The sequence below is a fragment of the Aquarana catesbeiana genome, linkage group LG11 (assembly GCF_042186555.1).
Source record: "Aquarana catesbeiana isolate 2022-GZ linkage group LG11, ASM4218655v1, whole genome shotgun sequence".
Classification (NCBI taxonomy): Eukaryota; Metazoa; Chordata; class Amphibia; order Anura; family Ranidae; genus Aquarana; species Aquarana catesbeiana.
In genome coordinates this window covers 254,093,467-254,108,232 of record NC_133334.1, presented here as the reverse complement: position 1 = coordinate 254,108,232, position 14,766 = coordinate 254,093,467, and the positions used below count along the sequence as shown (strand labels likewise).

Sequence of the window (14,766 nt, the reverse complement as noted above, 5' to 3'; positions counted from 1 at the left end):
GCACAGTCTATGTGCAGTAGAGTGATGGTGTCACTGCTACGTTTTGTAAGGTAATATCTTGGTTTGCAGAGGCATTGGTGAATTTGTATCCTTTTGAATATCCAGGAATATATTTAAGAAGCCAATTTTGTTTTGTTTTTCAAACTAGAATGCAAGAAATAAAGGTGAGCTGCTTTTGAGGCATTTGGATTTCCCTCTTATAAACAAAGCCAATAAAGGTGCTGGAGTTCTCAGTAGTTCGCAGATTAAGTTTGATGCATTTCGGGACCCGTTCATGACATTTCCTGTCCTCAGTGTTTCCATGATTTTCCCTCAAACAGAAAATAATAGTTCTGTGTCTTCTGCAGCGGACACCTGTAAAGCATGCATGGGGCGCTCCAGCAATAGAAGAGGAAGAAGGGGACACTTGCACCATCTGCTTCGAGCCGTGGACCAACGCCGGCCAGCACCGCCTATCTGCGCTGCGATGTGGACATCTCTTTGGCTTTACGTGCATCGATCGGTGGCTGAAGGGAGGAGCAAACAAGTGTCCACAGGTAAGTGCTCACTATGTGGGGCCAGATTTATCCACTGGGGTCCAGTCTTCTTGCTGCTGGAAATGAAATGTCCCTGCCAGCTCTTCAGCTTATCCTGGAACCACATTGTAACATCCAACATCATCTAGCCCTTTCTTCCCCAGCCTTACTGTCCATGGCCCCACTTTTTCATTGGTTTTCAGTTCTTTCACTCATTGAGGCTCAGCATCACATGTTACTTAGGGCAGTCTGCATTGAAATGCAGCCTGCCTAACAATGCCCACTTCTCCAGGCTCACATCCACCCATCAAGGCATTTTTAAATTTGCATAACTTCTCCCAAGAGCCAGCCCACTGCTTGCATCAAGGCTTATAGGAGGAGTACTGAGGCAGGGTGTTGTGATGTTTTAAAGCGGGGTTCCACCCAAATTTTGAACAATATCTGTATGTATTCTCTTCCTTGCCTAGATGCTGACATGCCGTTTTTAAAAAAATTGAAATCGCCGTAATTACCTTTTATTTTTCTATTCTTCTTTGCACTTCCTGGTTCTCCTCCCGTGGGAGTGAGCGTGTTTCTAGCCTCTCCCAGACTCCTGGGAGCTAGTCTCAGGCTTCCCAGGATGCCACTGAGCATGTGCGGGAATGAGCAGTGAATGCTGGGAGCACAGCATTCACCACATCCAGGAAATAAATGCTTGTGGGCTTCAAATGCCCACAATGAAGATGGAAACCGCCTGCAGTGAATAATATAAGTTATTCTTTCCGACGAAATCTGACACAGGCGGACATATTACACACAATATGTGAGTATGTAATGCTGAGAAGAAAAGTTTGTGAATGAACTAAAAAAAAAAAAAAAAAAAACGATAGATAGGTGGACCCCCGCTTTAAGGAAGCTCTGTACCCTGCCGGCCCCTCCCACCAGACAAGACCAGCAAGAGCACAAGCCTGCATTGCATAGAGAAGCACAGAGACTCAATGATGACATTACTAGGTCTAAAATAAAGTCTGTAATGGACAGGTTTTATTTAACGCTTCAATACCGGACACTTTCACGCCCTTCCTGCCCAAGCCAGTTTTTGCACAGTCATGCAACATACTACCCATATGACATTTTTAGCCTTTTTTTTTCACACTAAGAGCTTTCTTTCGGTGATATTTAATCACCACTGGGTTTTTTATTGTTTGTTAAAGAGGAAGTAAACCCTGATAAGTTTACTTCCTCTTTGTTTCCCTGCAAAGGTAAAGCATAATGGGCTACTATGCATCGCATAGTAGCCCATTATGTGTCTTTTACCTGACAAGGGAGCCTGCGATGTCACCGCTGTCCCTTCTCCTACAAAGCATCCATCTGTCTTTTGGAAATATCTCCTAAACCATGTAGGTTTAGGAGATATTTATTGCACCTACAGGTAAGCCTTAATCTAGGCTTACCTGTAGGTAAAAGTGGTCTGTAAGGTTTTACAACCACTTTAAGCCCTTTTTCAAACTTGTGAGGTGCGAATTGAAGCTCAGGTTTCACTGGGGAGATAAAAATCTCCTGTTCAAAGAATTCATTTTTGCTCAGTATCAGAGAGCAGGGAGAGGGGGAGGGAGGGGGGGGGGGGGAGAGGGGGAGATGTAGTGAAGAGAAGTAGAAATTCCTTGTTCAGAACGCAATGCATCTGCAAATCAGATGCGTTCCCATAGGAGATAATAGGCTTGTAGTTCGCACCGCAATGCCCAAAAAACGCACACAGTTTTTGTGCAATGCGCAGTGCGAATGCAACGCACATATGTGAACCAGATGCATTCATATGAATGTATTTTAAAATGTCCTGCGAATTAGATGCGGTGTAAGCTGCATCTAATTCGCATAGGTGTGAACCCGGGCTTAATGAACGGAAAAAAAATAATTTTTTTTTTTTGTTTCTGTTAGATTATTTATTTGCAAAATGCTATTTCTTCTTTAATTTTAGTCCAAAATGTATTCTGCTACATTTCTTTGGTGAAAATAACCCAACTCGGTGAAAACTATGGGATATATCTGAAAATTGAGCAATCCTGATGTACTGATGGCCTATCTCATTTCTTGAGGCCCAAAAACACCAGGACAGTACAAATATCCCCCAAATGACCCATCCATTTTATTTATTTTTTTATTCTATTTTTTCTAAATACATCCGTTTATTAATTTTCCAAATAATTCACAAACACTAATACGCTTAAAACAAACAAATAACACAATCTGCTTTGCTACATACATCTCAAAATGAAAAAGGGTCTACAGTTCATCACTAAATCTTAAGTCAAATATTATACAAAGAAACTAAAATCAAATATATAGCGATGCACCAATGTAGAAACCTTTAAAGACTCATAAACAGGGGGAGAAAAAACACCCACAAAACAGAACAAATCTAAACAAAACAAAAAAATAATAACATTAATTAAAAGGATAAAGGGAATAGGAGTTTTCCCTTTGTTATTCGCAGGTTCTGTTCGTGATACTTGAACTTAAGCCTCAATGAAGCTCAGCCAAGAAATCCACTAGCTTTGAAGAATCTTTTAAATGTTAACCATGTCAATCAAACCCTTTTAAACTTCTCCGTAGTGTCATTATTTTCAGCTACCAGTTCTTCCATAGGCATAACACCAGAGAGTCTCAATCCACTCCATAAATGAAGGGATGGTAGATGATTTCCAATACCTAGGGATTCATTGTCCTAATGTCTTTTTTGAAAGTAGACAGTCCAAGGTGTTTAGTAAAAGGCATGGCAAGTTTTTTGAAGTTGTCATTTTTTTGTCACAATTTTTTGGAATGTGAAGAAATGTAAAAAAAAAAAAATAAATAAATAAATATTTTGTACATACTGTCACCAGTGCAGTACAGCGTCATTATATAACTGGTGTAGCGGTGATCAGGGACACTGACTGGTGACAGTATGTAAAAAAAAAAATAAAATAATTGTTAAATTTTTTTTAAATGTCTGTTTTTATTATATATTGTTTTTTTTTTTATATAACGCTCTTAATAAATATATATATATATTAGTATTTTAAAGCGAAAAAAAATAAAAAAAAACCTGTGGTGATCTAATACCACCAAAAGAAAGCTCTATTTGTGTGAAAGAAATAAATGGATACAAATTTCATTTGTGCACAGCGTTGCATGACTGCGCAATTGTCAGTTACAGTAATGCAGTGCCAAAAAGCAAAAAAAACACTAACCTATCTAGCCCTGTAAAGAAAAAAATTAGTATAAATGCCTTTTCTGCAGGTGATCCAGTCCTGTCTCCAGCGGTGGAAGCTCTGCAGAGGACACAGCCAACAACGGCTGTGAAATGAATGGGAAGTGATGTCACCCGTAGAGTTACTATGGGGCTTCCGTTGCCGGATGTGTCCTCTGCACCTGCCTTCACAGCGAATGCCGCGGTTGACAGCTCAGCGCGGGATTGGGTCGGATCGTCTGCAATAAAGATATATGTATAGCTTTTTTTTTTTTTTTTTTTTTTTTTTTTTTTTACAGGGCTAGATATGTTGGTGTTAGAATGCTGGTGGCTATAGATGCAGGGATTTTAGTTTTAGCACGGACTTCCACTTGAAGTGGCTAATAAATGTTCCTGGCATAACTTTTGTTCCCATGTATAGTTTGTATTAATATACAGTATGCACATGTGTGGGGAGTGATCATTGTTTATTACAGTCTTGGACACTGCTTCCTTCTTAGTAGCGTCGTGAACACCCTGTAGTGCGGTGGGTGTCACCTGGTCATTATCCATCTCTAGGCAGTGCAATTAATTATCAAAGTAGGTGCTCAACACATATGCAGTGAGTGAAACTACTTCCTGTAAAAAAAAAAAATAGATTATGCATATACTCCAGTGTGTTCAAAAATAAAGAAAAAGAATATTAAATAAAGGTGTCCAAAGAAAATATAGTCCACCAGGTGTGCATCGAAAAACACTTTGGATTCTTCCACATGCTCTTCTGTGCACCAAACGACCGCCATCATATATAAATTGTGCACTCACCACAATGCCATGACCTCTAAATTAAATAACGGTCATGCCAAGCTGATTAGTCAACCAGATGAGACATCTGTCATGGTCCAAGTGTTTTCCCAATAACAGACTGTTCCTCCTTACTCCGATCAAATATTCCCTCCTATAAGGTCACCAAAACCAAAGAGAATAGCTCATGCATTATTTTATTGGTTTACATAAAGCCATAAAAGATATAAATTTGCCACTCTGTGCCCAGAATAGGCACCAATGTGAACAGCTCTAGATGTAAATCCCATGGCTCCACTCCTGGTGTGCGTTCCATGAACGGGATCCTACCTGGAAATTACATCAACGGGAACTGGAAATGACAGCGTTGCGTTCCAGCAAGTCGGCATCTTCAGAAAGCTGCATAAGCAATTTTTTTTTTTTTTTTTTTTTTACAGGAATTAATTTCAATCGCTGCATAATGTATTGAGCTCCTACTTTTGATATTGTTTATTGCAATCAGGTGTAGTTTCCACATTTAAAGGGGCAGCTTCACAATTTTAATATTTTATTTATTTGGCTATTTTCATATTGATAAAGTAGGATAGTAGCATTTCTTTTTTTTTTACAGTTAATAATTCTATCACCTGTTGTCACTCCTGCTTTTTCTGTTCTGCAGTGCAACAAGAAAGCTAAGAGGTCAGATGTTGTGGTCCTGTATGCCCGGACGCTGAAGGCACTGGACACCAGCGAGCAGGAACGCATGAAGAGGTAATTCTGTGTGTGCTGGATAGTAAATGGACCCACAAGGGGGAAGTTTTTGCTTGGACTGACAAAGCATGGAAACTCTCTGTTGCAGTTCTTTAGAGTTGGAGCATTCTCTGCGGAAGAAGGCGGAGCTTGAATCAGCGCAGTGTCGGCTTCAGGTCCAGGTACTGACGGACGAATGCGGGAAACTCCGCAAGCAGATCCAGGTGAGGAGCTTTGTGTGAAATACTTGGATGGAGTGGAGGGAAGGGTAACTCCCAAATAAAGGAAGGCCTCCTCATCCACTGTTTACAGGCTGGCAGGTGCCATGCAGATAGGGGAAGCTTTGTGGTGCTTGTAATTAGAAAATATTTCCTTTTTGTGTGTTTGTGTTCCTTCTGCACTGACTGGTGCCCATGTCACTCACACCAGAGTTTGTTTTCTCCATAAGGAATTGAAGAAGTTGATTGCCCAGCATGGTACCAGCTCCTCCCAGCTGCCATCCTCCTCCCGGGCAGCATCTAGTTCTTTGTCCTCCAGCCAAGGTCAGCACAAGTACAACTTTGAGAAGGCTATCCTCATCAATCAGCCCGGGAACTGCCGCGTTATGTCTTACTGTGAGTGGTTGGGCTGCCTCGTGGTGTCGCAGCCATCCTCCCACTCCACCCTCATCCCTGGTAAGTTATCAACCCCTTAAAGGGAAACGGACGTCTGTTTTAAAAACATGGCTTCCCCTTCACATACCCTCAAACACTGGGCTATGGGCTTCCAACCAAGCAATGTAGATAGCAATGCAAATTATTTAGGCTATAACAGGCATCACTAAAACGGCAGACTGCGGTCCGCATCCGGACCCCTGAGGTCCCACCATTTAGGAGCCGTTCTGCCAGGAGCCATAGCCTCCGCCATTCTCACAGAGCCAACGGCAGGAGATGGAAAAGCTCTGGATGGGGGCAGGGGATGCCCAAGTTAACAAACAAATGATTGGTTGCTAGGCTGTTGGGCCCTGTCTGTGTAGGGTAGTAAAGGAAGACTGGAAGATCAGGACAGCAATGGGGAATCTCAGGATAGTTGAAGGGGCTCAGAACAATAATGGGGTGGTCAGTAGAATTAAGGGGGAAAGCTTGGGACAGTAATGAAGATGGGGGGGGGGGGGGGGGGGGGGTGAGGCTGAGGGCAGAGTGAAAGGGAGTGACTAAGATAGATGGTGCAAGAATGGGGTTGTGATCTGAGAGACTATTCAGTTGTGCATGTTCTTTTGCACGCACATGTCACCGTTAGGGCATCCCATTCTTTTTAATGAAAAAGAGGAAAAAAAACTGCGCTGAGGTATATATAAATACAATCAAATATGTGAGCAATCAAAAAGTAACACAAGCAGCGATTCCTCTGTATAACAAAAACTGTGAAAAATAAAAAGAAAAATTATGGGACCGCGCTATATCATAAATATTAATGTCCATGAAACATGAGTGTGACTACCACAGAAACGTCACCACAGAGGAATGTGTTGACAAAATAAAAAAGCAAAATAATGAAAACAAATGCACATAAATGTATAGTGTTCAATGAACATAAAGAGTGCTTTAACACCAGTGACCAAATGAAATAATAAAGGCCATCAATCAGTGATGCATGAGGAATCTTCCATATTTTAGAAAATACTGTGTGACATCCACCACCAATAATAAGGATTGGCCGCTTACCAGAGCCCCGTGACCCCCCCACTACAGAGGGTCCGGGGAAGCTTGTACAGAAATGGCCCTCCAAGGTTAAACAGATGAATGCAGATCTAATGCGTACAGGTGATCATGGGACATCCACGGAAATCATACAGGGTTAATGCAGCTCTGATCCCATCGTATCTCCCCAATTCGTGAGTGGCATAAATATCTAGTCCATGGAGTTTTGTGCTGTGTTCTCTACAAGCATTTTTCAGATCCCTGGTGCAACCATCTTGGACTTGGAAGCTGATTGTGGCTTCTTGATGTCACATACCACATATTCCTCTTAAAAAGTTACCCAATAGTTTGTGGATGGGTCTTCATCCCCAAGGTTTTAACAGTCCTTGTTAAATCTTTTAGCAACCTCCAGCAGACTCACAGCTCTCAAAGACAGATGTATTCACCAACTCCTCCTCCTCCTCCTCCTCCTCACCCTCACCATGGACTAGATATTTATGCCACTCATGAATTGGGGAGATAAGATGGGATCAGAGTTCCATTAACCCTGTATGTTTTCCGCGGTTTTATCTCACTTGTTCTTTTCTTCAACCCCCCCCATTTTGTTTAATTTTATTCCCGGCTTTCCTCATGCTGGGTTCTGCACAGTTACGATACTCGCTCATTCAGCAGATCCAGCATTGCCCTGCTGAGAGCCTCTTCTCTGCAGCAACCACTCAGGTCCCACACCGCCCTCTTTCCCTGTGTAATCAGGAGGAGCAACACATCAGGAGGTTGCGCCTCAACCTGAAGAGCCGGAAACCTCCCAATGATGTGCAGCTCCTTGCTCTCGTTGATCCCATGTAAATATCCAGGCTCTCTCTTTGCTCCCCTGTAAATCTCCTGGCTCTCTCTCCAGGGTGTGGTGTGAAGAAGATAAGTGCGGCCAATATGAAGAGCAGCCAATACATTCCCATCCATTCCAAACAGATCCGTGGCCTGGCCTTCAATTCCCGCTCTGATGGCCTCCTCCTCTCCGCTGCTCTGGATAACACTGTGAAGTTGACCAGGTAAGTGATGCTGGGACAGCTGTAATGCACTGCTACTCTCATTCTTTCTGTAGCCAGCAATGTTATTGATGTACCTTTTGCTGTTCCCTGTGAGCTCTGGGAGTGAAGCGTTTCTGTTCCTCGCATCAGCTTCTTTCTGATTGTTGGATTAAGTTGTCTTATCCTGCCGTATGAAGGTTTTCATGCTATTGCTCACAATTTGTGAGCTCCTTGTTATGTGTACATGTTCCTGCATGTAAGTGGGCAGGCATACCCAGGGCAGTTTAAAGTGATTGTAAACCCTCGCTTTTTAGAAAAAAATAAAAATAACAAACTTGCCTATACTCGCCTGCTCTGTGCAATAGTTTTGCACAGAGCAGCCCATATCCTCTTCTTCTGGGGTACCCCGCTGGCTCTCCAATCCCCTCCTTTTCATTAGGTGCCCCCACAGCTACTTTTCATGGGGGGCATCTGTGCGGGCACGCTCCCTAGTCCCGCTGCTGCATCCATTGACACAGACAGTGGGACTCGGCCTCGCCCCCCACTCCTGTCTGACAGCTTTTATCAATGTGTCCAATGAGGAGAGCAACAGCGCCTAGAGCCGCTGCCCTCGTGCACATCGCTGGATCGGGCTCAGGTAAGAAAAAGGGTTGAGGAGAGCAACAGCAGCTAGAGCCCCTGAGCTCGTGCGCATCGCTGGATCGGATCGGGCTTGGGTAAGAAAAAGTGGGGAGCTGCAGCACAGAAGGTTTTTCACCTTAATGCATTATCGTGAAAAAACTTTGTCCATCCCGGACCCTAAGGTCTGGGCGAAATTTGGTGTAAAGGCCCTTCGGCACATTATGCTGACAGGGACATTACTCTCATTCAGTGACCTTGTGATTCAATGTAATTTGCCTAGATGGATGTATTTCCTTTATCAGCTGCGCCATGCTGCCCAAGCTCAATTTCTGAGGCCTATTTTGCTCAGGAGTCCCTGACCAAGCTTCTCTCTTCCCTCTCTCTGTCGCTATTTAGCTTGGACTCGCCTAAGGTGGAGAGGCTCTGGGAGGTTTGGAAAGCAGATATCCCTTCGCTAGAGAGAGAGCATTGGGAGGATTGTTTTGAGGATGGCTCTAGGCTAGTTATCTGCACCAGAGATAAATTAATACAAACCAAGTTCCTACGTAGGGTTTATTACACCCCACAGAGATTGCACAGACTATATCCCCCATAGACTATTGGCACGTATTACTATATGTTCTGGAGCTATTCCAGGGTGGCGCAGTTCTGGACGGCAGTTTTGAAGTCATTAACGGTTGTCTTAGGCTGTCCCTGGAGTTTTCTCCCGAACTGGCTCTGCTTGGTATAGAGGAGGATGAACAGATGCCTCGCAACATCAAACTCTTAATTTCTTATCTTATGTATTACGCTAAGAAAGCTATTTTGCCCAAGTGGAAAACCGCCTTTTGGTAAAACTCTGTTAATAGTGTCTTACCATTATATAAACTGATCTATTTAAACAGCAACTGTCCCACAAAGTTTGACGGAATCTGGCAACCGTGGATGGTGTGAGTAGCTTACTTACCCCATATTATTAAAATAGAATGACACCCCCCCCCCCCTTTTTTTTTTTTTTTTTTCGGAAAAGATCTGTTCGATATTCTAGGATAAACAATTGGTATCTTTTCCAGTCGAACTTTCTTAGCCTTAGAACCAAGAAAGCAGTGTACATGCTATAGCTGTAATTGTTGCTTGTCTATACTTAATCCGTATACAAGATTTTGCTTTGATTGTGTACCATCTGCTATCTGGTTGACTGTCTGTACCATATGCTATCTGGTTGACTGTCTGTACCATACTTGTTCTTTTCTTCAAAACTAAACTCTTGACCATGAAAAACCTTTAAAGGGGTTGTAAACCTTCGTGTTTTTTCACCTTAATGCATCCTATGCTTTAAGGTGAAAAACACCTGGCAGTCACTGCCCCCCCCCCCCCCCCCCCCCCAACCCCCTTCCCGTTTTACTTACCTGAGCCCCTTCATCTCTTCGGCGGGGACGCGCTGTCCCTCTCCACAGAGTCCCGGTTCTTGATTGGATAGATTGATAGCAGCGCAGCCATTGGCTCCCGCTGCTGTCAATCAAATCCAATGACTTGAGCTCCGGGGGGGGGCCGGGTCCAGCATTCATGTCTGTGGATGCAAATGCTGGACTCGGGAGCGCGCCCGCAGGGTAACCCCCTCGGGAGCGCTTCTCCTAGGAGGTCATCTGATGCGGGGAGGAGCCGCAAGAGCCGCCGGGGGACACCAGAAGAGGATGTTTGGGGCCACTCTGTGCAAAACGAGCTACACAGTGGATGTATGTATGACATGTTTTGTTAAAAAAAAAAAAAAAAAAAGATCCTTTACAATCACTTTAAGGCTTTACAATCACTTTAACAATTACTTGTAGTAGTGGGGCGAATTTTATTGTTTCAGAAGTCAATCCCTGATGTTGTCTGTCCCTTTTGCAGCTTGCTAACGAATACTGTGGTGCAGACCTACAATGCCGGACGGCCGGTATGGAGCTGCTGCTGGTGCTCCGATGACACCAACTATGTCTACGCCGGCCTCATTAATGGCTCGGTGCTGGTGTACGACCTGAGGGACACGAGCCAGTATGTAAAGGAACTGACTCCGCAGGCCTCTCGGTGAGTCCATCAAAGATAACCTGTATTACAGCAATAAATGTACTGCAGGAGGAAGATGAACAGATTGTCATTACTAAAGGAGACATGTATAAGTGCAAAGCGAGACCTGTAACATCTGAAATATGTTTATGAAACTGATGCAGATTATGAAAAATTCTAATACATAGTCTATTAGCCAAGTAGCTATTTTAATAAGTCTGTTTACTAACACATAGCCTTCTAGCTGTCAGAACATCTGAGTCTGGGATACAGCACCGTGAATGTGGTGAAGAGTACCTGTTGAGACAGCTGTTATTTGATACAGCTTCCTCGCTGCTGGTGAGATGAGCTTTTTGGGTTAGAGGGGAGTCCTCTCTGCTGGTGTGAGTGGTCTTTTCTGCAGGGTGAGAGGGCTTTTGGGTTAGAGGGATCAGTCCAGCAGGTTGTGGGGTCTTCCCTGCAGGAGTGGGAGGTTGGAGGGGTTTTCCCTGAGGGGTGTGGGGTCCTTTCTACTGGGGTGAGAACTTTTTGGGTTAGAGGAGGGTCATCTCTGCTGGTGTGAGGGGTTTGAGTCCTCCTTCCTGCAGGGTTGAGAGGGGCTTTGAGTTGGGGATCATTCCAGCAGGGTGAGGGGTTAGAGGGGGTCCTTCCTGCTGGGGTAAAAGTATTTTGGGTTAGAGGGGGATCATCTCTGCTGGTGTGAGGGGTTGGAGTGGTCCTTCCTGCAGGGTTAAGAGGGCTTTAGGTGCTAGAGGGATCATTCCAGCAGGGTGAGGAGTTGGAGGGGGTCTTCCCTGAAGGCGTGAGGGGTTAGAGGTGTTTTCCCTGCAGGGGTTTTGGGTTGAAGGAGTCCTCACTGCTTGGGTGCAGGGTCCCTCTTGCTGGGGTAAGGGGCTTTTAGAAGGGACATTGATGAAGAATATGGGTGTATATAGATGGATCAGGCCAGGTCTTTGTGGGATTTGAAACCATGGAGCTATTCTATATAATGGTCATTTCCTGTGATGTTAAATAACTGCTGCTTTCAGATGAAGGGAGGCTGACAAGTTATTCCATTTCAGAGGTCTGGTCAGTAATACTTTCTTCCCCTGCACATCGGTGTCCTCAGTCCCCCCTTCACATCACAGTTCCCCTCCTTTTTATATCACAGTTCAATCTCACCTTTACAATAGTGTCCTCAGTCCCCTCTACACTCAACCCCAATCGTATAACCCCTTTACTTCAGTGTCCTCCGTTTCACCCTTACACACCACAGACCCCCCTTTACATCACATTTCCCCCCCCCCTGCCCCCCTTCACATCATAGTGGGGGATTGGTTGCTGGGACCTCCCCACGTCCTATAATCATCCGCTTGTTAACTTCAAAAGTTGGAGAGTTCCGACCCTCCAGCCAAACTCTCCACTATCTGCCCTGCTGTGAGGATGACGACGGTGGCGGGTGAACCTGGCAGAGGGCACCCAGGCTGCTAAGTGGCACGGCTGACACAGTTCGGAAAGGAGGACTATCACCTAGTGATAAGTTTGGATAGGCCTGTCGTTTAGTGATGCCTGATCTAAGCTATCCAGAAAACAGCATAGCTGGAAACCCAGAAGAAGAAAGTAGGACCCACCCCACCCCAAACTATGTTGTTACCCCTTTCCCACTAAGAAAAAAAAAAGTAACAGCTGGCGTCACACTCTGAGGTGCCTCCAATCTGGTGATATGTATCCTCTGTGACCCCCTGACTGTACCCACCTATTTGGCAGGAGCCTCAATTGATGTCTATGGGTGCCGGGACTAGGGATGAGCCCATGTGGGGGGGGGGGGGGACACAATCTATCACAGAGGTGATTGTAGGACATTTAGTCTTCTACCCCAGTGTGTAGATCAGGGTTTGCTTGCTTCTCCTATCCATAAATGTTAGGAGCATCTCTCTAGTTTGAAACAACGAATAATTTATTTTTTTGACTGTATACAATTTAAAAAATGTTTTCTCTTAAAGAATTTGACATGAAAATGATCTTGTTCAGAGTCTTATCTTGCTGGTTCTGCCGTACCTGTAATCTCATATCTGTCTTGTCTCCCTCTAGCTGTCCTGTGGTTTCTCTCTCCTACGTGCCGCGTGCCGCCTCGGAGGTCTTCCCCTGCGGAGGGGTGCTGGTGGGGACCCTGGAAGGAGCATGTTTTTGGGAGATGAAGGATGCCCACTACAAGCCACACTTGCTGCCCCTGGAGCTTGGGGGTTGTACTGACATCCAGATGGAGAGCAGCACACGGCACTGCCTGGTCACTTACCGGCCGGGTGAGTACATGAATGTCTGAAATACCACACCCGACTGGCCTTTCTCTCCCGCTAAAGCTGGGACACTTTGCCAATTTTTTTACTGTACTGCTTATTAAGTGCATGTAAACTTATTAGAACTAATTACTGATTTTTAAATAAAGTCCTAACAGACGTTAACCCTCTTGGCGCCGGCGCCTCCCAGCCCTTTAAGGGGTTTCAGATGTCGGGGGAGGGCATAGTTTATGATCATGTGACCGCAGTGATTGGCTGTCATGGTGGTCACATGATTAGAAATCTTTCCCTTAGCCGCTGGGAACACGCAGGGTGTGCGCACTTGGCACAGCTGGCTTTACACAAATGCACATAAATATGCAGCCGCTTGGCGCCAATGCCCACCCGCCAAGAGGCCGCATAATTAAGTGCGGCCGGCGTCAAGGGGGTAATACTTTAGGGCCAATTCATGACCTTAACCCCTTGGCAGTCACATGATCGAAAAGCTCCCAATCACAAGCAGCAATCAGGAGCTTTCCGGTAAACGTTCCGGTAGTGTGCAGGGCGCGCACCCTCGGCACAGATGGTTGCATGGAAATATGCAGCCGTTTGGTCCCAAGGCCCACCGACCAAAAGGCCACATATTTGCATTGCATGCTGTCTGCACAAACAGGCTAAGTTGCATAATTTCTCTAAGCTCGGTTACTTTTTTTTTTTTTTTTACTGTCTCTTATCTTGCGGTCACCTGATGTAACCTCACCCTGATAGTGGGGCAGGGGTTAGGTTTTGCGTGTGATGACGCTCTGAGTCTAAGCATTATATGAAAGCGCATCCTCTTATCCATGGGCGCCCATCCCTGCTTGTCACTGGATGCTGTAGACGTTAGTTGTGCAATCTGCTGATGAGTTGCTTGATTACACTCTAGGCCTCTTTCTGCACAGTTAATGTCTGCAGCCTTCAGTGGCAAGCATGTACATCTAAAGGGATGCAGGGGAAATGTTCTTTCATCTAATGCTTTGGCTTGGAGCAGAGTATGGCTTCCTCCTAGGGGAAAGCTGGAGCATGCCCATTGAGAGGGGGATTTGCTGAAGGTGAAGCATCGAGTTGCCACACTGAATTAAGGATGTAGAGGGAAATGACCAGATCAAGCAGGTATTTACTATCCATAAATATAGTAATGGAAGGAAGAAATGTTGAACACAGTAATGCTGGCCATACACTATACGAAAAACCAAGGAATTATCGTTCTGATCACATGATGGAAATATAGCGGGGCAACATTCTTTCCTGCTGCATCCCAGTGGTTCTTTCATTGGTTCTTAACGCTGGGAGATGGAACAGACTTCCCAACCATGTTGATTACTGTGATTGGCTGTCACAGGATTGGGCACCTATCCACACAGGCTCTTGATTATAAACAGAGATTTGGAACTGTCTGTAACAGCTCAGTCACTGTGCTGAGAGCATACTCTTAGCAAAAAACCTTGGTCCTCATGGACACATATATGTGGCATATGGGCATTAAGGCCCTACCGCACATGTGAATCACGTGGTCAGCAAGAGGTTAAAGTCCATAAACTGTGGATAAACATGGAGTATCCTACATGATTTTCCTTTTGGTCTTATAAATGTTGCCCCATCTGGTATTTTTCAGATTGTGCAGACTCTTTAGCTGCCTAAAGCTGACCCTTCCCTAACCACTTTCCAACCTCCCATCCCCCCCCCCCACCCCACCCCCGCTCGCTCCCATAGGCGATCAACGAGCAGATACTCTTTGATCGACTTTATGGCCTTGGAGGACTCGAGCAACATCATGACGCCTCATCTGGTCCAAGCTGGAAGAAGTGGTTTTTTTTTTTTTTTTTATTATTATTTATTTTATTTTTTTAGGAAAAGATCAAAACCTATACATACACATATATA

General features: G+C 44.7%; 1 protein-coding gene across 1 annotated transcript in view; it reads left to right on the top strand.

Annotated features, from left to right (window-relative positions):
* LOC141112671 (Golgi apparatus protein 1-like) overlaps positions 1 to 14,766 on the top strand; it is a gene marked incomplete in the record, with an annotated part of 122,289 nt that overhangs the window by 17,789 nt on the left and 89,734 nt on the right. Inside the window, 7 exon segments of the mRNA XM_073605665.1 lie at positions 348 to 536; positions 5,165 to 5,256; positions 5,345 to 5,459; positions 5,684 to 5,909; positions 7,813 to 7,963; positions 10,433 to 10,609; positions 12,659 to 12,870. Coding sequence (XP_073461766.1) covers positions 348 to 536; positions 5,165 to 5,256; positions 5,345 to 5,459; positions 5,684 to 5,909; positions 7,813 to 7,963; positions 10,433 to 10,609; positions 12,659 to 12,870 — 1,162 coding nt within the window.